General features: G+C 39.4%; 2 protein-coding genes and 1 non-coding gene across 7 annotated transcripts in view; 1 reads left to right on the forward strand and 2 right to left on the reverse strand.

The window, feature by feature from the left end:
- Maml2 (mastermind like transcriptional coactivator 2) overlaps positions 1 to 19,729 on the reverse strand; it is a 326,047-nt gene extending 306,318 nt beyond the window's left edge. Inside the window, exon 1 of one of the 2 annotated variants that reach the window (XM_078046901.1) lies at positions 17,825 to 19,729. In XM_078046901.1, coding sequence (XP_077903027.1) covers positions 17,825 to 18,337 — 513 coding nt within the window. In that variant the 5' untranslated portion in view covers positions 18,338 to 19,729. The remainder of the gene's footprint in view (positions 1 to 17,824) is intronic. The other variant, XM_005338016.5, reaches the window with a different exon arrangement.
- Positions 19,730 to 21,943: 2,214 nt separating this feature from the next.
- Positions 21,944 to 22,069, forward strand: LOC120890198 (U6atac minor spliceosomal RNA). The gene has a single exon (XR_005734440.1). It is a non-coding gene; the product is annotated as a U6atac minor spliceosomal RNA (small nuclear RNA).
- A 1,958-nt stretch (positions 22,070 to 24,027) lies between these two features.
- The window catches only part of Ccdc82 (coiled-coil domain containing 82), a 32,658-nt gene continuing 31,619 nt past the window's right edge, over positions 24,028 to 25,066 (reverse strand). For all 4 annotated transcript variants that reach the window (XM_005338015.5, XM_021735082.3, XM_021735083.3 and 1 more), the window contains one exon: positions 24,028 to 24,966. In XM_005338015.5, the coding sequence (XP_005338072.1) occupies positions 24,901 to 24,966 (66 nt within the window). In that variant the 3' untranslated portion in view covers positions 24,028 to 24,900. The remainder of the gene's footprint in view (positions 24,967 to 25,066) is intronic.

Here is a 25,066-nt window from a genome sequence, read left to right on the forward strand (position 1 = left end):
ACAACAACTTTTCAACAGTTAAACAGCTTTTAGTATATATCTAAGTGAAGAAAGTGAGCTCCCAGTCCTAGTAACAGCACATGTTTACAACTAAGTTAAAGGCTCTTAAAAATAGGGTGTTTGATGGTCCACTGCCAAAATAGGAACTCTAGCAGCCTGGAGTGCACAGCTAATAATAAAGAGTCAGAGTGACTATGAAACTCCCCAAGCCAGAGCTACAAGCCAGGTTTTTCCTTTTCACCAAGAACTTCCCTCCCATGACATGCAAACATATATTTCCAGCAAGAGGCTGAGGTGGGAGGGGAGGAAACCAAGTATGGTGAGAGGTCACTTAAAAACAAAGTTTAAAAAAGGCTGTCAAAACTAAACTGCAAAATAGAATGAAGATTTGAGCTGCAATCTGATGACTGCTTGCCTTCTAGAAAAGAAGAAAATATCTAGATAGTTAACAAAATAGATAACAGAAGTCTATGGTTAAGGAGCTAGGTAAGGCATGAAGAGAGCTACATTTGCTTTCTGTTCAGATTCCTGAAACCAGAACAAATAGGTAACAAAGAAGGGAAATGTGTGGATTCATGGAGCTAGCTGCTCTGTGTAAAGTGGAGAATCACACTATCCCTATTTTCAGTGGATTCTCCTTCCTTATCACCCTGTGCCTGAACTTCAGGTTCTTTGGCTCCAGGAACACTTGGAGAATCTGATAAAGCCACAAAGAAGGTGTTCACAATGAAAAGGCATAAACATCATTGCATGAAATTATGCATTCGATTCAGAGAACTCACAAACTCAGAAGCTAGGTTACTTATGTGTTTGCATAAAAGGAGGCTACTGATAAAAAAGAAAGTACTCTCCAAAAGATCATGGTGATTATTTTATTCAATTCCTTTCTTAGTTCCTAGGGTGGGGCTAAGATATAACATTTCAAGATATAATTGCTAAAAAATGTTTTACAGCAGCTTACAACAAAATCTGATTTCCCAAAAGAAAGTTCCAGTGATCACACTTACATTCAGGGCACTATTTTTCACCATTTCTATACTATTTCTGCTTCTACCCAAAGATGGTTTCCCTCATAACACACATACCACAAATAATAACATCTCCAGGATTTCCACGTAAAAGATGCTCAGGAAGGATAATCTGGTTGCATGCAGGTCCAGAGGAGAGTAAGCTGGATTCACAGGGCACTTTACAAAATAGCGAAGAAACCCTCACCTGTGCTCTCAGAGCAAAGAGAGGTTGTAGTGTCTTTAAGAAAATTGCCTCTTTCTAAGGCATTTGCCAAAAAGTTGATTAATTTATTCTACAAATGGATTTTAGGCCCACTCACAGCATAATCGGGTCCTGATTCATTCCTCCATGGGAATTAATATTTCATCAGGATTCTACATTGAAGATGTTCCACGTCTGAAAAATCAACCCAGGAACCTCTGAGCCATGCCATTTCTTATACCCAAGAGACAGATGTCAATAATGAATCAGCACAACTGCTTTCCCCTTGAGCTTGTGTACCACCTTAGAATCCTCCACAGCCCTCTTGTTGGCTACTAAAACCCTAGAATGAAAGCCAAAACACAGGTGTCACTCACAGATGCACTGTGTTCAGTCACCTTTCTATGTCTTAAAAACGAGACGGGCAACCATCTCAAATCTGTGGCCCCTAGGCATTCATTCTGAATTTCATCTGCCACTTAGATGATTGTTAGGACAAATTGTCATTGACTTTCAAATGTCTTGGTGCACTTGGCTTCCAAACTCAGGCCTGGATTGCGTGTGAGTTGGAGGTTGATGATTCCTATGTGTGGTTTGAAACAGTGAGTAGAATCCTGGGCACTGGCATCATCCTGCTCTGTTCAATTTCTGACTCTACCACTTACATGTAACTTGGGCATGTTCCTTCAGCTCATGCCTCAATTTCCTTATCTGTTACATGGGAATGATTTCATAGTACAATTATGAGGATATGAGTTAATATTAAAAAACAACATCTTAGTGCCAGACACATCAAACAATAAATGTGATTTTTTAAAAATGTGCTGAACCAAAAGAATAGCTTGAAGATCAGTGTCTCATATTTTTGGCATGGTACATTTAGTCAGAGAATATAAAGGACTGTAATCCTTTAAAACTTCATGTTTGCAAGCTCACCCCAGTTAAATCCAACTAACAGGTACTGAATGCTTACTTACTGGATGTCTAATACTACTGTAGGCCCTGGAAGTGCAAAGATAAATAAAGCATATCTTCACCTTAAAGCAAAACCTCATCTAGGTAACAAGAAAACATTCATCATATATATCTCCATCTAGGATATTCATTCCAAAATACTCAACAATAAGAAAAAAAACTTTGAGACTTATCTTGGTTCTGGAGAAAAATCTAATTCTTTGATTTAAGATCAAGTTTCTCTTTATTATGATATTATAGCCCTCTCTATCTCCACAGACTTGCCAGTGTACTCCCTAGATTCACAAGGGTCTAATTTATGATTTTTAATCCATAAATTTAAAAAGTTTTCTCAGGGGTTGGGGATAGAGCTCAGTTGGTGGAATGCCTGCCTCACATGCACAAAGCACTGGGTTCAATCCCCAGCATCACCAAAAAAAAAAAAAAAGTTTTCTCATCTTGCCTTGTTTTTTTCTCATCTTGCCTTGTTTTAAATAAATGGGTGAATTAAAAGAAGAAGAAAAAAATAAGACTCTCTTTTTTCAGCCTCCTTTATTCTACATTTGGTGTGGCCTGGGTATCTAACATCCTCATTCCATTCATAATTGCCATTCTTTCTAGGAGAGTCATTGCTTCATTGCTTCAGATTATGTGTGGGTGAATGTCTGGGAGCTGGACATTCAGTGTTCCAGTCTAGTTGCAAATGTAGTTAGGTATGTAGGACTCTGCCTCTCAACTTTGCTGACTGTGCACCCTGCATAGGTTCAGGCCCTTCCTGAGAGCAAGCTGATGTTCATTAGTGGAATTAGCACTAGTAGTACTGAGGATTGAATTCAGGAGTGCTTTACCACTGAGCTACATTTTTAGTCCCCCTTTTTTTTAAGAAAAAAATTATTTTGAGACAGTGTCTTGCAAAATTGCTGATAGTCTGGCCATGTTCCCCAGTCTGGCCTTTAACTTGCCAACCTCCTGCCTCAGCCTCCAAGAGTCCCTGGAATTACAGGTGTGCACCACCGCACCAGGCAGTCCACACAAATTGGAGCCTTTCCTACTTGTTTCTAAATGGGAGATTAATACACTGAGTATGTGCATTAATACATACTGCACACACTGAAAATCTGCTACTCCAAAGTAAGATACTATCATCATCCAAAGTAAAATACTATCATCATTTCTCAAATACTCCAAGTCTTTTTCTATTATGGAAACTGCAAATAGCTATATTATTAGTATTGATAGCATAGGGTTTCTCTGAGGATTATTCGAATCATGTACACGTACAATATCATTATGACTAATGCAAATGTCGTCATCTGTTTTTGCATACTTCCTGTCAGCCTGCTATGCCTCTACCTCTCCTTGTGCCTCTGATGCTAGTTTCCTGACCACTTCTTTTCTGTTTCTATTTCTTTCTTCTTCTGCAGTGCTGGGGATTGAACTCAGGGCCTTGTATATTCTAGTCAAGTGCTCTACCGCTGAGCTATACCCCAGCACTCTGTTTCTATTGTTTCTATTTCTAAAGACATTTTTTTTCTACAAAAGGAAAATTTCAGCAGTTTCTGTTTATTTCTCAACCTCAGTGACTTCTAGCAAAATTATTGCAATAGCTCTAAGGCACAGAGGATGCTGACATGACCACCTTATTCCCTAAGTTAAACATCAGGATCAGCATTTTACACAGACTGACCAAAGCAGCACACTGCCTGAGCCAGGAAGATCACTGCACAGGCAGATGTCCAAGAAGGAGCAACCACAGGGGAAGGAGGCCCTCTTCAGCTTTGAGGGTGGACATTTGCATATGGTTCTCACTTTGCACCTTCCAGAGTATTTCCCGGACTTTCTTTTTTTTTCAATTAACCCAATCAATCTCCAGTCAGCCAGATTAAGAAAGGAACAGAAGTTGTTCATTGTAACATTTATTTTGTTCCTTTATTTATTTGTTTATTTACATTCTGTCTTTCCCTCATTAAAATCTAAATTCCATAATGGGAAAACTTGGGCCCCACTGGGGCCCAAGAGCCTAGCTCAGGACCCTGCTTGCAGTGGGCACTCCCATCTACCATTTCTACCCATTACCCTTTCTCTGCACCAATTCTTCTCTCATGAGAGACTGGGATTTAGAATTTGGAACTGGGAAGAATTTTAAGATATTGTCACTGAAATTTCCCTGGAAACCTGTTTTTAATCACACTAAGGTGCTGCACACACCGGTGCACTCACATTAAGGACATATTTAATAGGAAGTGGGGAAAATGGAGTCCCAACACAGGCTTCTCTTTCTTTCCCACCCTATTCCTGAAAAGATTTTTAACACGTCTAGTTTAAAAGCCACTAATATAATCATGGAATCAATAAATATGTTTTTATGTACTACAAACATGCCAGGAACTACTAAAGGATTGGGATGTGAACAGAACTGACAAGGTTCCTGGCCTCATGAAGCTTATGTTCCAATGAAGAAAGACAGGAAATACATTAATAAACCAGGGGTCAACATAAATTTAGGTAAAGCTAAAAGTTATGAAGAAAATATAACTTCTGCAACGGGTTAAAGAGATGGGGAAACTGGGGAGAGAAGGCAATCTGTCATTTGTCTATTCTAATTAAGGTAGCCCAGGGGGTTTCGCCAAAGAGACGATATTTAAGCTGAATCCTGTATGACAATCCAGCCAAGCAAAGTGCTAGGGAATCCAATCCTTTTGGGTTGCAGTTAGGGGAATGAAGGAGCAAAGGACAGTAACTGGCTCCAAAGTCATCCCGCAAGTTAAAACCTGGACCAGAATGAAGGTTTCCTGTCATTACACACTAACTGCAATAATACAGTGTTCTTTTTCTCAGTTTCTGTAAATTGGCACGCTCTTGCCTTCTGGCACAATTCCCTCTAAATACCCTTTAATGCACTTCTTCATTTCTTATTTTGTCTGTAAAATCACCGATGTAACCAGTTTGCGTCCATATATATTAAAACAATCATGGTAAACAAAGAGTGTGTGGGTGTGCTTGTGCTTGTGTGTGGGATAGGAGCTTGGGGTATGTTTTGTAAGCAAAGATAAGACTGGATCTATTGGAAAAGAAAAGCAACTTGACTTGCTCTGTTTTTGTATTTAAAAAAAAAGACAAGCCATATCACATAACATGAAACCAAGATATTTGCCTCTGAAAATCTTAACAAAAGAAATTCCAAGGTGTTCAGAAGTAACTGAAAAAAACATCCGTGTCTCTATGGCTTCAACTTAACAGACAATGAAACTGAGTGCCCCGACCCTTTAAAACAAAATAAAATGACAACCACAACCAAATGACCCTTTGGCTTCATGCTAGTTACATCTTGCTTTGTTAAGGAAAATGCACCCGGCTGGCCTGGAGCCTGAGATCATTCAAAAGACCCCCAAGACTCTAGGAGTCATAAAAACGCAATTTGCAGAGCTCTAACTGACTCTAGAATCAGTGAGGGAGGCACCTATACTAAGAAATTATCTTGACTTAATATTTATTTGGGAAATTTTCCCTTTGTTGGTTTGTTGGGAGCAAATCCTGTGTGTTTCTTTTTTTTCCAGTTCTATTAAATCCCTAAACAGAGCTGAGTTTTAAGGGCTTAGGGCTGCCCTTGGGAAATAGGTGATTACACTCTCTGCTTAGGGTTTTAGTGATAAGAAAATAAGAGAGGCAGAGGATTGAATTCCCCTCCCCCAGGCCAATTTCTCGGTGACTTTCTTTTATAGTTCCCTTTTAAAGCGGAAACATATTTAAAAAAATGAAGTGGTGACACGCATAAAATCCCATCCATCAATCAATCTGCACTTTTCAATTGTTATGTGTCTATGAGAGAGAGACAAACAGACTGATGTGCAAGACTGAAACACAATTCCTGAGCAGGAAGGCTCTACAAGGAATATTTGACTTTTCATTTTATATTTTATGTTTCAGTTAATTATTTCACAGGGGTAATCACTTGGAGATTTTTTCTTAACCCCACAGAAATGTTGCCAAGTGTAGTTGGGAGGATTTGGGGGTAAAAAATCAGAGCTTTTTCTAAAAAATAAATTAAATGAACCAAACTACTCCGATAACTGAGTTTCTCACACTCAAACCCTAACTCCCCGACTCCTGCCCCAGTTAGAGTTAGATATGGAGTGATTTACTAATAACTTCTAGGAAGGGGGCTAAGCAATTAAGGTGTTGGACTCTACCCCTGAGGCCACAGCTGGTCCCTGTGCCTAAGATTATTTAGATCCTCCTCTCTAGTACCTCTTTTTTTAAAAAAAAACAAAAACAAAAAACAAAAAACAAAAACATTCCCACCCATTTCACCTCTCCTTTGGGCTCTTCCTCAAAGAGGCAAGAGTGAAATAAAAGAAGCAAAAGCAAAATATTAGGAAATTGCTCAAAGTGCATCATAACCCAAAGAAACCTCAGTGGTGATTCAGACCTCTCACCATGTGCTCCTTACTGCTTTTCCAAGGGAAAACGAAAGTCAAGTAAGGGACTTGATCAAGTTACACAACTAGTTAGTATCAGAGCTAACACCAGGACCTCAATAATACCCAGTCACCAGGCCAGACTCTTAAGTATAAGAAATAGGCAGACTTCAGTGCAACTTTGTTTATGCATACATTTTGAAGGGTAAGATGAAAAAAGAAAGCACTTGGAGTGATTTTCTACCACCACCCCTCCATGACAATTTAGAAGCAGTATTCTCAAAGATAGAATATGCTTACTTCTTCCCTTATATGCTGCATGAGCTAACAAAGTCTTCTGTGACCTAGAAGATCGAATGCAATTACATTTCCCATATATATTTGCTATGCTGTTTGACTCTCCCAAGGGCAGCGTAACAGTACAAGGGGAGTGACATCTTTATGAGGTTAACCCTTTTCTATTTTAAGGGTAGACTACTGAAGGCAGATGTGTTCCCTGGAGCGTAACAGGAATGCTGGAAATTTGGTAGTTAAGAGGAATGACAGCACCATACCATCATCCAGGAGGAAAAAAATAAACTGCTGTTCTAAGGAACAGTGGGCTGGGGACATGAAGCAAAGGTGGGATGACAAAGGAAGAGGAGTTTGAATTATAACACAGTGACAAGAGACAAAGAAGAAAGCAAAGAAACTAATGTTTGCTAAACTCTGCTATGTGCTGACCAACATGCTAGGCTCTTTCATGTATTACCTCATTTAATCCACACAATCCTTTGAAATATTGACTATTATCCTGAAACATAAAGGATGATGCTTAAAGATGTTAAGACACCCATGTGAGGTAACACAGCTAAAGATGTGGAGCACATCTTCCATGCTAAGGTTCTCCAGCTTTGTTAACCTTTGCTACATTACAAACCACCCCAAGAGTTAGTGGCTTAAAACAAATGCACTATTGCTCATGAGTCTGCAAGTTGGTTGAGCAGTTTCTCTGCTGATTTCACCTAAGTTAGCTCATATGACTGCTTCAAGTTGGAGGATCGGCTGAGTCACAAGTGAATAGTGCTGGTCAGGGGCAGGGGCACCTGATTCTCTTCATGTGGATGCTCATCCTCCAGTTGGTTAGACCACCCTCCTTATACGGTGGTCTCAGATTAGGGCTCCTTATTGGTGATCTTGGATTAGGGCTTCATAAAGGTTGTCCTGAGAAGTAGCACAATGTCATTTCTGTCACACAGTTTGGTCAAAGCAGGTCATGAGGATATTCAAGATTCAAAGGAGAAAATCACATTGACTTTTTTGTGATGTAAGTGACAACACTGCATTACCAAGGGGTATGTGAGATAGAAGAATAGTCATTTAAAATCATTTAAAAATGGGTCCAATATAGGCTTTAAGTTCCATGCCTCTTACTACCAAAACTTTAATAAAAATCCCCAAATTCCTTCAACTGTTCTCTTTTAAAAAGTATAAATTTATAAAAATCCCTTAGTAAAACAACTACTTTGTATGCCCTAGAATAAAAGTGACAAAACTAGGGTTCTCATGCTAGTTTGAACACTTATGGGATATTATAAGGTTTTTTATTTTAAAATGGGCTTTAATTTCTTCATCTGTGAAATGATCCTTTGGTCTGTTTTCTCTCTAAGGGCTCATGCAACTCTATAAATTGTAGAATAGTGGCCTATTTTTAGAGCAATATGAACTGGCCCTCTGGGGGATGGGCAGGATGGAGATGAGAGAAGGCTAGAAATGAGATGGCTTCTGTTTTGCAACATACTCTTTCATTACTGTGGACGCAGAACTCGGGAGACAGTGAGGAAAGGAAACTCTTTCCCACGGTGGTTGCAATCCTACATGATCCGGGTGCTTCTCTGACCATTTTCATTTCTTATGTGCTAAGCCAGCATGGGTCGATCATCCTACATCATTGCCAAAATTGAAGTATGAGCCCTCACTCTAAGGGCCTTTAGACCCAGTTAGACAAAACAATTCCCATGCAACACACACTCACAACAGCTAAGCAGACAGCACAGGTGAAAAGGCTCCTGAGCCAGTACCTTCCTGAGGGAAATGCTTAGCTGGGAGCTCTCTCAGAAAGATATTGTTGCTTAGTCTATGGAAGATCAGGTTCCCAAGGAGAGAACTAATGTTTAATTTAGCACAAAGACAGCTCAGAATCTCTCTCTGGGGGACTGAGCTGACAAACAGATCCCCATGCAAAGAATCTAAGTGAGAAAAAGAAGCCCTCTTTGGTGCAATGGTTACATGATTTGGACTCAAACTTGACTAAGCCTCTGTCTGTTTTTTTTCTGTCAAGAGGACTGCAGCTCTTTCCTGTTTTCTCTTACGTCTGCACTTTGCACTTTTTCAACACTTCTGTAGAACAATCAAATGGGATAATACTAGCACATACTTTTTGCTGTCTGAAATTACAGGGTGTTGTGTGTGGCAATCAAATATGTACGCCTTAGCCAGTTTAGCAAGTATCTGTCCACTTAGGTGAACATCTAAAACAAAAATAAACTCGATATCTCAGCTCCTTACCCAGAAAAAGTTTTTATTTTCATATAATTTAGACTCCTGAGACCTCCAGAAATGAGCAGTTCATACTTAAGTATGGCAGTTGTCATTCCAAAGACACATAGTAGAGTACATACTGATTTCAATTAAACTACTCTTTGAATCCTGGTCACCAGGACTTTAAGAGATTACACTGCATAACCTGGTAGCTATTAACAGACACAGCAGACTTAACTAAGAAAAAAAAAATTAAAGTCATGTAATTAACTTTCTGTTCAAATCCATCAGAACAACCTAAAAAGAATTCTATTGTAAAATGAGGAGTCAAAGTAATAGACTTCATGTGGGCAAGAGTTATCAGTGTGCTGGATAGGATCCTCTAATATAACTCAGTCACATTTCTGACAAAAAAAGAGAATTTAGAAAGTGACAGTGTTAAGAACTCCACATTAACGTATGAACCTGCAGGCATGACTCAGGAAACAAGAACACCATTTCAAACAAAAGAAACCCAACAAAATTTGATGGCACATTTCCTAAGTATTATTTCCTTGTGAGAAAGGGGGAGGAGATCTAAGTTTAAATGATGGGGAATAAACAACCACAAAAAAATTGTATTTTTTGAGGACATTTTTTTTGTTCTGAGTTAGTTCCAACAGTCCATCTTTGCCCAAATATCGTCCCTCAGAGAACTGGGACTATTCTTATTCTAATCCTGACATTTCTTCACTAGAACATCAGGCTTTTGATTAAGAATTATCATCACTAAAACTTGATTTGAAGCCCTGGCAACATCTTCCTTGTGTTTCTTATGGAAAGTCACACTTAAGGAGGTACTGAGTGAAGAAAAGATTCCAAACCATAACCCACATCAAGGCCCGAAATTTTTAACATGCTCCTGGTCAAGGTTGGGAAGAGAGCAAATTTGTGCTGCCTGTGGACTTGCAGATGCAGTTGCCCCATTCTTGAGTAGCTTTAGCCAGGGATCTAGCTTTCAAAAGTGTGCATTTAAATCTACACAGCAGGGAGCTTCTAATCTTTTGCAGCTATGATCAGATTCATTTAAGAATTATTCATTAATTTAAATTAATAATTTAATTAAATGGATAAATTTGGGCTTTCCAGTTGTGATGACTCAAAACTCTCAATGAACAGTTTAAATTTCTCATTTTCCCACTAAGCCCACATTCTGGGTAACTAAGTGGAAACTCAGACCTATTCTAAAAGTATAGGGTAAAGTAGACACTCGAGTTCTAGACTGGGAGTCCTGTGATCCTAGGATTCAGAAAGGTATTAACTGGTCCTATTTTTTTAGGACACTATTTAGCCCACCCCTGGGAAATGCACATCTATCCCAGGTGATATCTCCACATTAAACCACTTAGGGAAACTGGATAATGCAGTACCATTCACTAACTTTTTAAAGTAAATATCAAAAAGAAAATCCATGTCCTTCCGTGCAATGTCTAATGTACTTGGAGTCGTGGGCTAGTTGATTCAAGTATGTCATTTCTCATGTAAATAGAGCAGCTAAAATTTATTGAGCCTCTACAAGGTGCCAGGCAAATGACTCATTTAATCAACATCATTAAGAAATTAGTTCTGTTACTACCATTCCATTTTACACCTGGGGAAATGAAGCTAGAGAATTGACCGACTTACCCAAGAAGACACTACTATTAAATGGCAGAGCTAAGACTGAAAACCTGGTCACCCCACTCCAGATGCCAGGCTCTACTTAACTGCTCCACTGCCTTGCCTCCCTCAGCAAGCCAGCTTGAACACTTCTATTTCCAACCTGTCCACACCGCTTTCAGACCATCAATTCTAAGAGGGCAAAAGATATTCCTGACACATGGCATGGCAAAGAATAGCCACACATTGATTATTTATTGAATGAATTAATAATTTTCATAAATTCTAAAAAGCACTCATGTTCATAGTCTTGAGGTGAGATTCTGAAACTCTGCTGAAACCATTAAGACACATGGAGAACTGTGATGTGTGTCAGTATTGTCAGTTACCCTTTTTATAGTCACTCAGTAATTTGGTTATAGTAGAGCCCAACCATCTAGACTTCCTTAGGCCTGGGGAGAATACATAAGCTTCTCTCCTCATGTTCCCCACAAGGAAGTGGAACAGCTTTCATTCTCTCACATCTGTTCCTTAGATATGTGTAAGAAAAGGTCAAAGTTGGAAGACAGCCCATTAGCAAAGGGCAGCATCCCAGCAGCATGCCATGAATCAGGGAGCGAAAGAGTTGTTGGTTTTTTTCCTTTGCCATCTATGTCACAGGGTCCCTTCTCTATGTCTAGTAAACAAGGACCAAATGGTGGAAATCTGACTCTCCTTCAATATCTGAATGAGCCTTAGGGCATGTAAAAGATCTGTAACACATCTGTATTAACAGCAAGTAAATAAGTAAGTAAATCTCAAAGACCATCTGGAGATGTGGCTTCTCATAAATTTCTGTTCATCTTTTTTTTTTCTTTTTAATGAAAAGACATTTTCCAAGTTGATATGCAAGGAAACTCATTGGTTAGTAAGATCAGTTTACACATCAAGAAAATAAACCTTTATCAGCAGAGCAATTCTTATTTGCACAGAAGGGCCAATAAGCCTAAGCAGAGAGGTAGCTGGTTCTGCTTCTTTTAGTTTCTCTTCTGTGTCTAACTAGTGTGCTTCTGAAACCATCTCCTTTCAGTGCCAAAGGCCATGTCATCCTGTATATAACTCACCATGAATGGGAGAAGTGTGTAAATAGCAAGGCATTAAGCAGCTCTAGGGACTTGAAGATAGGTAGTACAGAACACTTAGGCAGTGCGCTGTGAGAAGAGGCTGCTGGAGGGGAAATGTAATACACGTCTTCAAGTACATGAAGGATTATTATTGCTTCATAGCTGCTGACTCCTCTGAGCCTTTTGTGCTTCACCATTTACCAGGGCTTCTGATTTGCTCTTGCCATACCCTGAAACCCTCTAGGAAGTGGATCACCTCACCTGTTCCCTTCCCTACTCATACCCAACCACAGCGTCAGCCATGCTTATCACTCTCTGTTCCCCCCAAACCTTAATTTTCACACCTCCTTGCATGCCCATATTTTACACCCCCATTCTACCTTTAGCATTCTCCACATTCTTCCAGGCCCTGCTGGTGTTCTGCATTCTTCTAAAAGCTTTGCCTGACCTGGATTGTAATCTCTTTCCTACAACTACTAATAGTAGTAGGTGCTCATGTTTTATGCAGCTATTAAGTATCAAACACTATATTGACTTTGTTAAACAGCATTAACTTTACAGATGCAGATGATGATGTCCAAACAGGAACAAAAAATCATTTTTCCAAATTCATGCAGCAAGAGGTGTGAAGTAGGGATTGGAACATGGGTTGCTAACTATAAAACCTGTGCTTTAAATTCTTCCATTTAGGGCTGAGGTTGTGGCTCACCGGTAAAGCATGTGCAAAACCCTGGGTTTGATCCTCAGTACCACATAAAAATAAAAAAACAAAATAAATTCTTCCATTTACTTTATCACTAAGCCTTAAGTGTCCTTATTTATAAAATAGAACAAATGTTGCCTACTCACCTGGTTTTTGCATGCATGACATAAAATGTGGAAAAGGGTGACCTGTATATTCTAGAACTAAATAAGCATTTGTTCCTCTCTTTCTCTTTCTATATCAGTTTGGTCTGTTCTACCTAGTTAGCATATTCGGTATTCCTTTGTTAAGGTGGTCTTGATTTCTCCACTGGACTTACAGTAAGCAGGGACTGTCTTTATCTGTATTTCCCATCAAGCAGGGACTGTCTTTTTCTGTATTTCCCATCATTCTTCCATAGAGCCTTCTGGAGTGTGAGGAAAATTAGCATGAAGAAGCAGAAGGAAAATTTAGAGTTGTTTTCATTAAACATGGCCCTGCCTATGAACGTGAATGTATGTGAAGGACTGGATTAAAGGACAAGGAAGTAATAGAATCCACTGAGAAAGGGTTATCTGCCAGCATAGCAGAAGTGGGTGATTTTTTGTTTTTGATTTTTTCAGATTTCCTCTTAGGCTTTTTGAGATTAAATAACAGTGCTAAGAACAAACATGAACAAAAATGAAAACAAAAACTGGATAATGGCCACTCTCTTAGTCATATTTAATTGTTAGGTATAAGACCATTTGAAAACTTATGCATGTTTCAACATCTTGGTATTTAAAAATGATTTTAGGAATAGGGAAGCTGAAATTTGATGAGCATCACTTAGCAATGACATTATTTCAAAGAAAGCAGATGACTTCTATAAACAAATATTGATCTAAACAAGCAAAGACATCTTGGTTTACAGGACATTGCCTTGCTGTCGGAGCAAGCTCTCTGTCAATTTTTGATAAAGCATGGTACCAACTTCTCTCCACTTGAACTCTTTGCCTTTGTGAGATCTTATATTTACTTGACATAAGTGGTGAGGTCCTGAATACATAAGAACTCTCCCTTTATTACTTTGTTCTGGAAAACAGAACAAAAATAGGTCAGGAAATGATGGCTGCATATATAAATAATGTAAACACTCCTATCACTGTCCTGGGCAGGACATTTATCATGCACACAGCCACAGACACGCAGATCTGGCCCCCAACTTACAGCTCTCAACTTTTGAGTTGTCAATTGGAAACTTGATTATTATCAGTTTAAAACAACCAGGGAACTCTGGCAATGATTTAACTTGTTTGACTTTCTTAAGCTAACAATTAACATTTTAGACTATTGTTGACAAAATATTTAACTTTCCCATGCCATTTGTGTAAGTGACTTTTCTAATATTCCTGAGAGCTCTGGGGGCTACACTTTTCCTAAACTTCTCAGGCCCATGCAGGGGCCTGTGAAGTACATGCATTCAAAAATGCCCCAGACTTTCACAGTATCACACATTAGAAGTGGAATTTCCTGGGACTTCAAGAACACTTAAGTAAACTGATATCTCAGTTTTAACTTGATAGCACTAAATTTGGAATACCGATCCCTCTACAATAAAAGTCATTTCACCACTTAAAACAGACAACTTGAGAGCTGAGATACTTTTAAACCCTGAAAAAACTGGTATTATTATTCATCGTTCAGTAGTTTATTAGTAGTAATATTAGTGAAGATGTCTTGCACTTTTGTAGGGCAGTTATTTTTTTCTCAAGCTCATTCAGAAACATATCTTCATTTGCTTCTCTCAACAAGCTAGAGCAGGATTCTAGTTCTCTCTGTTTTACAGATGACTGCTAAGTGACTTGTCCTAGATTACCCAGCTGGTTAAGGATCAAGCAGACACAAATTCAAGAGCCACAGGTCCCTTGTTTGATCTGCTTTCTTTCCCCCACACCACATTAGAGAAAAGATAATCTCTGAAGCCAAAGACGACTTAGAACCACTTATCTACCCATCCTAGCAACACAATCTATACAATAGAAAAAAGAGCTTGTCTCAGGAAAAAGGGAAAGATTAATAATGTACCATGGAAGTGCTAACCTTACTGTTCCATGGACCAGCAATTATTCAGTTTCACAGTTCATTCAAAGATTCAAACATACTTCACTAGAAAATGATTTAGTGCTGAAAGCCTCCTCCAAGTGGTTAGAAATACAGATTTGCTCAAAGCCCTACAATACCAGCTCTCTAAAAGGCCCTGTTCCTGTAGTCTCTGCAGCAGTGGGGCTTCCCCTGAACATGTACTTGAGCTAAATGAAGAAACTGGCTGAGTAAGGGCTGCAGAATTAGGCTTTCAATGTGGACAGAATTAGAACTGACTTAGAGGTTATTCTCGCATTATTCTCGAAACTTAGGCTATTGAAAAGATTCAGAAATTAAATATTCTCCGCAGTAGAACACACCTCAAAGTCAACACTATCCCACTGAACAGAACTAATCCTTTCACCTTCATTCAGCAAACATTATTCACTATATACAAGGCATTGTACTAGAAGGTATGTGGGATACAGAGCGTTCATCTGAGGACATAGCACTTATTTGATTTTAGATGATCAATATTCTCTCCTTTTCTCCAAAGGACATTTATGGCCACTTAAAGCATACAAATTCACTATTAAAGAGATACATTCAGCACACCCAGATCACATAAATCTGGGTATGGACACAGTTGCCATAAAATTAAGAAAGAATTCTGACACTCATTCTGGGCAAAGACCTTTAGATCAACAGTGTCTTTGAAAATAAGAGAAGCCTGCTTGAAGTGAGACCTGCTGGTGTAATGGGCCTGGTGAATCACTCCCTAATGCCCAGGCCTCCTGTCAGACACAATGTTATCAGGTTAATACAGCACTTGCATCACCATCTCCGAGTACCAGGCTGAGTAATAAAGTGCCAAATTTAGAAGCTATAATGGAGAGGGAATTTCCAATAACCAAAAGGGGAGCTGTGGATCAACCTTTGCAATCCCACAGTTTCAATGAAGAACACCATTTTGAAATAAGTTGCTCTTTTCCTTTCTAACTTAATGTCAAACCTCCCACATCATCACTACACTTGGAAAGGGAACCACTCCAAGGGAATGAATATATTAGGAGATGGTTGGAGGGCAGAGGAGAGAGCAGAGGTGGCAAAACAAACACCTTTGGCTTCTGCAGGCTTAGCTCTTTAGTGGAGAAAGGCCAGATGTTATTTCCTCTCTTCTCTGCCAACATGGATATTGCTATTGTAAAGCTACAATAACCACTGAAATTGGTTTCATTTCACATCCCAAAGCACTCAAGAAAAAGAGAAGGCCTCATCTTACTTCCAAGTTGGACAAAAGCAAAAAAATAAACAAACAAAACAACCCAAACCCAAAGCACCCAAGGCTATGAGCAGACATGCCAGGTTCCTTTCAGAGGCATGTATTTGAAGGCCCTGAGGAAAAGCCCCTGTGGCCCTTTTGTAGATCCTCTTGTCTTGACATACAGGACAGATCAGCTTTCCCCTTTCAGGGCTGGCCTGGGTGCCTTGCTGTCAGTATCATCCTAGAAACACTTAACAGGAGACTGTGAAGCACACAAAACTGTATTATTGGGAGACTTGCAGACAGATTATAAATTTACTGGGGACAATCAAGGCATTTAGTTTCTTTTGGCTGCAGATGCTGGTGACACACACATACATACAAACTTCATTCTTCTTGCCATTCGAGTAATTCTTTGCCTTCCTCCTTCATCCTAGCATCTCTCTTTCACAAAACAAACTCCCACTGCTCTATTGGGGAATTCCAGGGAGAAGTGCAATGGAGCAGGTGGTAGAGAAAGGAAATCAGGACTTGAAGCTCCAACAGAACCTCACAAGCTAACTGCTTTCAGGGATAAAACACTAAACACTGGGCAGTTTCACTACAGGTAGTTATTTTTCTGTCTGAAGCTGGTGTTGAAGAGTTGTACTTTTGGTTATCCCAAGTAAAATGTTTGTATGGAGGGGGAGAAGAGCATCGTGACTCCCAGATCCACAAAATCTCCCCATCACAGACTTAGGGTAGGAATAAGGGGGAACCGAAAAGAAATACCCCAGGGGCCTGGCTGGAGGATGTCCAGTCCCCACAGCTCATTTTCCAGTTTCTCAGGAGGAGACATTGACACAGTACCATCAGGTTTTATGGGCTTTCTGAGTACTTTTGGGCTAACAAGGCCATTTCCTATTTCTGCTTTACACCCAAGCTGGCTTAGGGAACCTAAAGCTGTGCCATGAGCAGACACAGAACTTCAGGAGCCCCATGAAATTCAGGGGGGAAGCTCGCAGGGCTACAGGGCAGCATAGGATATACCACTTTCTATCCAATTGCTACTGGCCCAGCAACACTAGGGGAAGGCAGCACATCTCAGGCAGGCAGTCACCTGACCAGGACTGGGACCAAAAAATCAATGATTCAAGGGATCCTCCTTCTGGGTGGGGTGTGTCTGTGCCTGTGAGGGAACACTTCCAGTCAGAAACTTAATCAGAACTTTTGGGTTTGATATGCAGCCACAAGGAGTGGGTAAAGAGAAGGCACTTCCCAGAATGAAGTGCACTTCCTTCCCACTTCCCCGAATGTTCTGAGTTAGCACTGCTTGATCAGAGTGTCTAGAAAAGAAGCTAGGTGGGAAGTGGGATGGGGTCCACAGGAAGTCAGGGAGTAGGCCTTCTAAGAACATCCTTCACTAGTCTATCTTTGGGATCTATTCCCCCATTTTTTAACTTTTTTGAATGAGTACTCAGGGAACTTGTTCTGTATTACAAGTGCTTATTTATGTTCTCTTCACCCAAAAGAAGGGACACTTCAAAGGAAGGAGGGGAAACGGGCAAGAAGGCAAAGGCTTTGATAAAGGTCAGTTGAGCTGATAAATGCCTCCAGGCTGAAGAATGGCTTGTTGGGCCTAATTAGAACTGGCTAGCCAAAGCAGGATGAGCTTTGACACAGGGCCTTCCTTGGCTGCAGCCTCTTCTTTTAAAAGTCCTGAACCCCAGAGAGCCTCTGGAGAAGTAGGACTTCTTATCAGTTAAGGAATATTCTACAGGTGGTAGAAAATCCATGCACAAGCATTGGTGGGATCTGATGAGTAAGAGTACAAAAGCACACAGACAACACACTCAGTGGCCTTTGAGGTCATCAGTGACATCTTGGCCTTCTTTACTGCCATCCATTCTGCACGAGGCCAAGTCAACCTCTACCTTCACAAAAGGTCACATGACCACAGCCAGAAGCATGAGAAAACCAGGTGCCTTACCGCAATCAGGGCTGAGTTCCTCTGGTCCCCTGGGGTTGAAGCTGGTGGCTGCTGCTCTCCATTTATCCTACCACCGCCACCATTATTGCTACTGTTCAACAGATGCTGCTGGTGGTGATGGTGATAGTCTGGTGGGGGCGGTGGGGCTGCTGTTGCTGCTGCTTGGGAAGCCGTAGGAGGGGCAGCAGGGGGCGGTGGAGGGGCTGAAGTGGTGGCAGCGGTGGCATTGGCCTTGGTGTGTTTGCCAGCCTTCCTTGCTCCCTGGCCATGCTGTACAAGGCTCAAGAGCTGCAAGGTGCTCTCCCTTTCACGGTCTGAGCTCTCGGCCCTACCACGTTCATAGCGTCCTTCACAGCTCAGGTGGTGCTGGCGGCAGACAGCAATCCGAGCCCGCAGGCGCTCCACGATAGCACTGTGCACCCTCGGGGTGACTGAGCCCCCTCCTAGGAGCCCCGCCCCAGAAGGCCCCCCTAGCCCTCCTGCGGGGGCCTGCGGGGGCGCTGTGTCCCCCATCTTATTGGACACAATGATTGCTGCCTCTGGGATGATGAGGTGTAAAGAGGCTACTGTGTTGTCTATTGCAGGCAAATCTGTTTTTGACAATGTGAACTCAGTGTTCAGGGCCACATGAATAGAGGTCTTCAGAGGTGGGGGGAGCAGTAGAGAAGGTGTGGGGGAGGGGAGTTAGTAAAAAGAGGGTGGGGAGAAAAGAATGGAGACCAACTGGAGAGGATAAGTTGGAAACAAACCCTGATCAACTTACTCTAATTGCATTTGACAGCTCTGGAGAAGTTGGATAGAGTTGGTGAATTCCCCCCCCCCACACACCTCAAGAAGCTGACAAGAGCCACTAGGTACTTTGTAATCACAAAATCTGGGGGTTAGTTCAAGAATTCAGGGATTGTCAAGCAAGAGACAGAAACACACAGAAAAAGGAATGGAGAGAGGTATTAATAGAGAGCTGGACTCCCCGCAAGGAGTTGTTTCAGAAAATTATGGAGAGGTATCTGCAGAGAAATACATTTCTACCATGGTGTATGTAACCGGCAGCCTTTACTTTTTTTCAGGTTAAACACACACACACACACACACACACACACACACACAAAACAAAAACAGTGCTGTTTCAGAACGTTTTGAAGTCAATGTTCAAAATGTGCAAAAATCAAGGGCAACGGTCTTTTGGCTTTTGATTTTTTTCCTCTCTTTCTCTTTGCTCCAATGTTATCTCCTCCTTGGGGTGCTGTAGGATGTTGTCTTCTCCCAAAAGGAGACAGCTTTTCAATCGTTAACAATGTCAGTAATTGGACTTTGGGACCATGCTTTTTTCTTCTGCTAATCCAATCACCGGCAAAATCCTCATTCCCTCTAAGGTTTCCTAGCTTTAAATGAAAGCAATCTGAAGTGGCTAGCCACTGAGAGAGATCCTTCGACACATATTTTCTTTCCCGCTTACGGTTCTATTCCTCACCCCCGGCTCTATCCTCATACAGTATCAAGAGACACAAACTCTTCCGAGAGTAATTTACAAACGATGGTCAAACTTACAAACTTCCAGCAAATTGCACCGAGTCATGTCCAGCCACTTTTCTGTCCACTTTTGTACATTCCATCCCGGCCAGTGGATCTGAGGGTCTGGACTCGCAATAAGCAATGTGGTTCTATCTCTTGTATTGCTCCGCTTTATAGATGGAAAAAAAAAAAGTAGCTTGTATTTTCCTTTCTCTTTCTCGTCTGTTGTTAGCCGCTTGCTGACACTGGCTCCCGCCCGGAGTCACGGCGATACACAGGCGATACACAGGCTTTCATTGTGCTCCGATAGGAGAGGGAGAGAAAGAGAGAGAGTGAGACAGAGAGGGAGAAAGAGAGAGCCAGCAAGCCGCGGGGTGGGGGGGCTGGGGGGGGAGGGCGGGAGAGCTCGCTCGAGGCTCCCTGGTGGAAGGCTGGTGCCACTACTCAAGTGAGTAATCGCAGCCAGGCACCGGGGAAAGGGGAACGCAGAGGGCCTCCCAGTGGCTGAAGAGGTAAATCCCAAAGCTGCGCATCTCAAACAGACTTCGCTCAGCCCAGCCTCAGACTTGGTGATGCGGGGAAGACTGGGGAAATTCCCCAACCCCTATGCAACTATTTCACTCTCTCTAAATGTTTAAGAAATTCCCGGCCAGGGAATGTATTTTCCCTTTCAGATCTACATTATGCCCCTCTGAGGATATCATTTTCATCTTTCAATATGTTGTAAATGATACCACTGAGCACCCTAGCGAGAACTCGGTAAGCGTTGAGGAAATGTTCATTAGTAAGGAAGTTGGCGAATGTGTTTGGGAGGGGTGTAGAGAGAAGGGAAATCGTTAAGGGCATGCAGGTGTAGTGTCTGCCTCCTTTCTGTGTCTCTCTGGGTGGTTTATCTGGGTGGTCAAAGCATATCAATATGGATAAATAAAATCCTTATGCGGATGATGAAATTACTAATACCAGTTCTAGAAGGAAAAAAAGTGTTTTTTTCTTTAAAAATTTAAGATTGCTTATGACAACCAAATGCGAGGCAAGACTTTTCTATAGCTATCTGATTTACAATGAAGAAAATCAACGTGTACCAGATGACTTTCAAGTTTAATAACACAAACCAAATAGATCTCTTACAAAGAACATTTTCTCCTCAATAGTAGATAATCCTGTTTTTAGCCAGCCGTATAGTGGATTCTGCTTGTCAATTAATTATGGAGGGTAAATTAAGGTAAGTACAATATTGGAAGTTGGAACCAAAAATAATCTAGGAGGACTAATTTGGATGTCATTGGATTTGAGTTCTCAAGCAGAGGAGCTTCATTAATTTAAACCAACTCTGGCATTTCAGTAACATGATCCTGCTTCAAACTGAGCCCTGGACAGAAATGGATGGTCAAAATAAATGCAAACATTTCAAGACTGGATTTGTTCAGTTTAGTTCCCCATAGACTGACCTACTGTAGTTCGTTTTATTTTTACAAATGTTAGGTTAGGAGTGGAGGCAAGTATACTCTGATAGAATACAGGTTAAAATACTTGGATACTATAAGTGTTTTGGTTTTTTGAGTTTTTCAGATTTTGGAATATGTGTATAGATTATACCAATTGAATATCCCCAAGGTAAACATTTGAAATGCTCCAAAAATTCATCATGTTGGTACTCAGAAAGTTTCAGATTTTTAGAAGCATTTCAGATTTTGTATTTTTGAATTAGGGATACTCAGCTATAAAACATTTAGCTTTTCATGGGGATATATTTCTGTCTGCCCCATTCAAGGCTAATTTCCTTTTTATTCATGTGAAGGAAGGCAGGAATATATCTTTGTTAAATAAACAAAATTTGAATGGCGAACTCTGCCATGAGGTGTCATTAAATGTGAAAGAGTTTTGATCATTTTATATTTGATTTTTTAAAAGTTGTATTCATTAGACAATATCTTCTTTCACTGTTATATGGGTATTTGACATTCAGCAATCATGCCTGATAAAAGAAAAATTATAATATTTAAGTTTAAATCTTACTGTTCACTCCATCACCCTTCAGTAACATAGGTTTTGATTAATAGCATGGAATTCTTGGTCAAATAAGCTATCCCTAATGATATAAATTAAAAGATCAAAGTGATTTATAAATTTATTTCAAATGACACATAAATGAATGCAAAAATTTATATATTTATGGGGTAGCTTAGATATTTCAGTACATGTATGCATTGGGTAATAAACTGAACTATGCTATACACAGACATATCTTAAAAGTTTGGGAAGCAAAGTTTCATAATATAAGCACATATTCATACTATATTCCAGTGGTATGGGACATTTCTTTGGAATGTCTTTTGCATACATTTACCCTTATACAGCATAGCCATTGATTTCAAGATGTCATTTATTATCGACTCTTCATTTCTACTCACATCACTTATGCAGCACTTCATATAAATGATCTCCCTTGATTTGCAATCCTGAGAGACAGCTATTATTAACCCCATTTGTGAGAAAACTGAGGCTTATAAAATTAATCTCCAGTTCATATAACAAGGACTCAACTCAAGACTGACTTTAAACCTATGCTCTTACCCATCAGGCTTGCTGCCTTAAAATCAAGTGTGAGTGTTGTATGAAAAGAGAGAAGGTTAGAACGCCCCTTGACAAGGATGGAAGAGGCTCTGGGACCTGACAACATGCATACAGTTAGGGCATTGCCACCTACTTCGTGGCATCTAACCATCTTTTTTTTTAGTCAATCCCAAAAAAACAAATGCCCAGTGTCTTCTCTGATATAAGGGGAGTGACTCAAAATGGGGTAGGGAGGGAGAGTATGGGAGGAAGATTACCTCTAGATAGGGAACAGGGGTGGGAGGGAAAGGGAGGGAGAAGGGGAATAGCATAGATGGTGGAAGGAGACCCTCATCATTATACAAAATACATGTATGAAGATATGAATTTGGTGTCAACATACCTTATATACTAACAGAGATATGGTAAATTGTGGTATAAAGGTGTATTAAGAATTGTAATGCAAAAAAATAATGAGAACTCATGTATAATGGCATAATTTGGCATGAACATACTTTGTATACAGAGTTACAAAAAACTGTGCTGTGAATGGATAATTATGATTGTAATGCATTCCACTATTGTCATGTATGTAAGAAATAAAAAAAATCAAGTGTGAAAAGAATTACAAGGAAGTCAAACTACTCTCATAGTAGCTCAAGGAGTGCAACTATCCCCCAGTCCACACTCATGGTAAACAAGCCCCATAATACCTGCAAGGAATGAGCAGTAGATACAACTACTCACTTGAATATGAGTGTACAAAGTTAGGAAACCTAGTTAACTATACTCAATTATGAAATAACTATCCCCCCATTCATTTTTCCTGTTTTATGGTTGTATGCCTTCTCTCATTTCCCCAAAACTTCTGTTTAGTTTTCAATCATGACTTCTCTTTTACTTTTCTATTTTCACCTTACTCATATCTTCATCATACACAGCTATCAAATGCTATATTAACTAATACTACAGAAATAACTGCCCAGATTTAAAAACATTGTCATGTGAGATTTATAAGCTTGCAACCTATTTTTAGTGTTATAACTGGATCAGTGATATTGGTGATAATATAATACAGTATGTCACAATAGCAGTTAAGGTTAATTCTATTTTTTGACATTTGTATTTTCTTATAAAACTATTTGTTTGGGTCCCCTAAACCATACTAATTTTCCACTCCTAAGAGCCTGTATCTTTGTCACTTTTGGTGTTACCATGTACTTTGTACTTAAAAGCTTCTTGTATCTTCCAAACATCCACTAAAATAGCATGCTTGGTTGTAATATCCCCAGACATCAGAAAAACTACCTGTATGCATTTTGTGATCAACAATCAGCTGTTCTAACTGGAAAAGACCAATTCAAGCCAACAATGGGCCTGACCCAGAATTACATAAGCTACTATTGTAAGTACCTGGAATTATTAGTGCCTTAATTTTATGAATTATTGCATACAGTTAAAAATAATAAAAGTTTTACAATTTTCAGGTTGAAGTCCTTTTCCTCGTTCACTATCTCAAGCTTGTCATGTGTCAAATGCAAAGTGGTGCTTCCACAGTCATCAGAGAAACTTTAAAGATCATTTTCTCTGGCCTTCTTTTAACAAATCATTCATGATCCTTCATCTTCCTCACCTTGACTATCATTTGTATAATTCTGTCTTGATTCTTTTTGAACTGAGTCCTTTCATCTTCACCTTTTAACTATGGCTTAATTTTTATTTCCTGGAGTTAAGGACTATTCCTCCATGTTCCAGAGAAATAAAATGAATATAGATGTATGACCAAAATGTTTATCTCACACTTTTGAAAAATGTATGCATTTTTTATTAAACATCAGCATCAGTATTCTCACCACTTTGTGAGTCTTTAAAATCCAGTTTGTTTAAAATAATAATAGGGATAATTACAGAAAATGAATTACAGAAAGTATGAACTAATCTCCATGTAAGGATTTATCAAAATGTAGATATTTATAATGCATATACATACATTGAGGTCCATGCTGTGAATCTCATTAATAGATGAAGCGAGGTTCAATTAAGACTTCCAGTAAGAAAAAGAATCTAAAATTCCACAGTACAAGAGATCCTTTTAGAATACCATTATTGAGAATTAAAGATGGAATAGACAGGGTCCATTTGTTCACTCTTCAACTGTTTATTATACTCTGGGAAAATGAAGATGTGCAAAGTAATGCAGATACCAAAATATATTTTTAAAGTGTTTTTAGCTGAACTTGTCTCTGGAATCTTCAGACCCTAACATACATGCATATATTGGGAAAGTTACGGGTAAAAATAAAATATATATTAATCATTAATATTTACACAAAACTGAACAGAAAAAAAAGAAATAACATAAAGTATGAAAATACAGATCATGAAATTTTTCTTGAATGTGAGGTTTGAAAGACTCTCAGAGGCCCGAAATTCATTTTTAAGGAAAACTTTAGAAAAAGCATAAAGCACTCCTCTATTTGGAACAGAAAAGCAACAGTCTGATTATGAAGCAAGGGGACTTTACTGAATAGATACATTGAGGTTTCTTCTATGGCAGTTTAGATGATAGTAATAAAAAATATATTAGTGAAGAAAACCATTTAATACTGTAAAAGGATAACAAATAGACCCGAACAGATATTCAACATTAAGTATATATAGATGTTAGGCTAAATATTTTAAAATACAATATATTTCTACTAAACCGACAGAACATGATTAGCTCATTCACTTGATAGTCATCTGTAATAAAGGCATTGTTAGATAACTTTAAAATACATTTATGGGCTTAATAATTATTAAGCTTGTTTTCCATGTACAGCAGATAAAAGTTTTATCAGATATAGAGTGCCATTTCATGAGAAATTAAATGAACATGTTTTAAACAAGATATTTTGCTTGAAGATACACAAAAAACATATAAAATGCCACATAGTACAGTGAAACAAGGTTCATGATCTTCACATTTACAGGAATTTATAAAATCTTCTCTGAAGGAAATGTATTACAATTCAGTCAAACTTCTCATCTTGAAAGTAATCCGCAAAATTGAGATATTCTTCAAGTTGACCATATTTCTGCATATACAATGAAAAAGCTAGTTATTTAACTCAAAGCAGTGAAGATAAGCTAGACCTTTTCAAACTACACACATTTTTCAAACTACAACAGAAATGT

The sequence above is a fragment of the Ictidomys tridecemlineatus genome, chromosome 4 (assembly GCF_052094955.1).
Source record: "Ictidomys tridecemlineatus isolate mIctTri1 chromosome 4, mIctTri1.hap1, whole genome shotgun sequence".
Lineage (NCBI taxonomy): Eukaryota > Metazoa > Chordata > Mammalia > Rodentia > Sciuridae > Ictidomys > Ictidomys tridecemlineatus.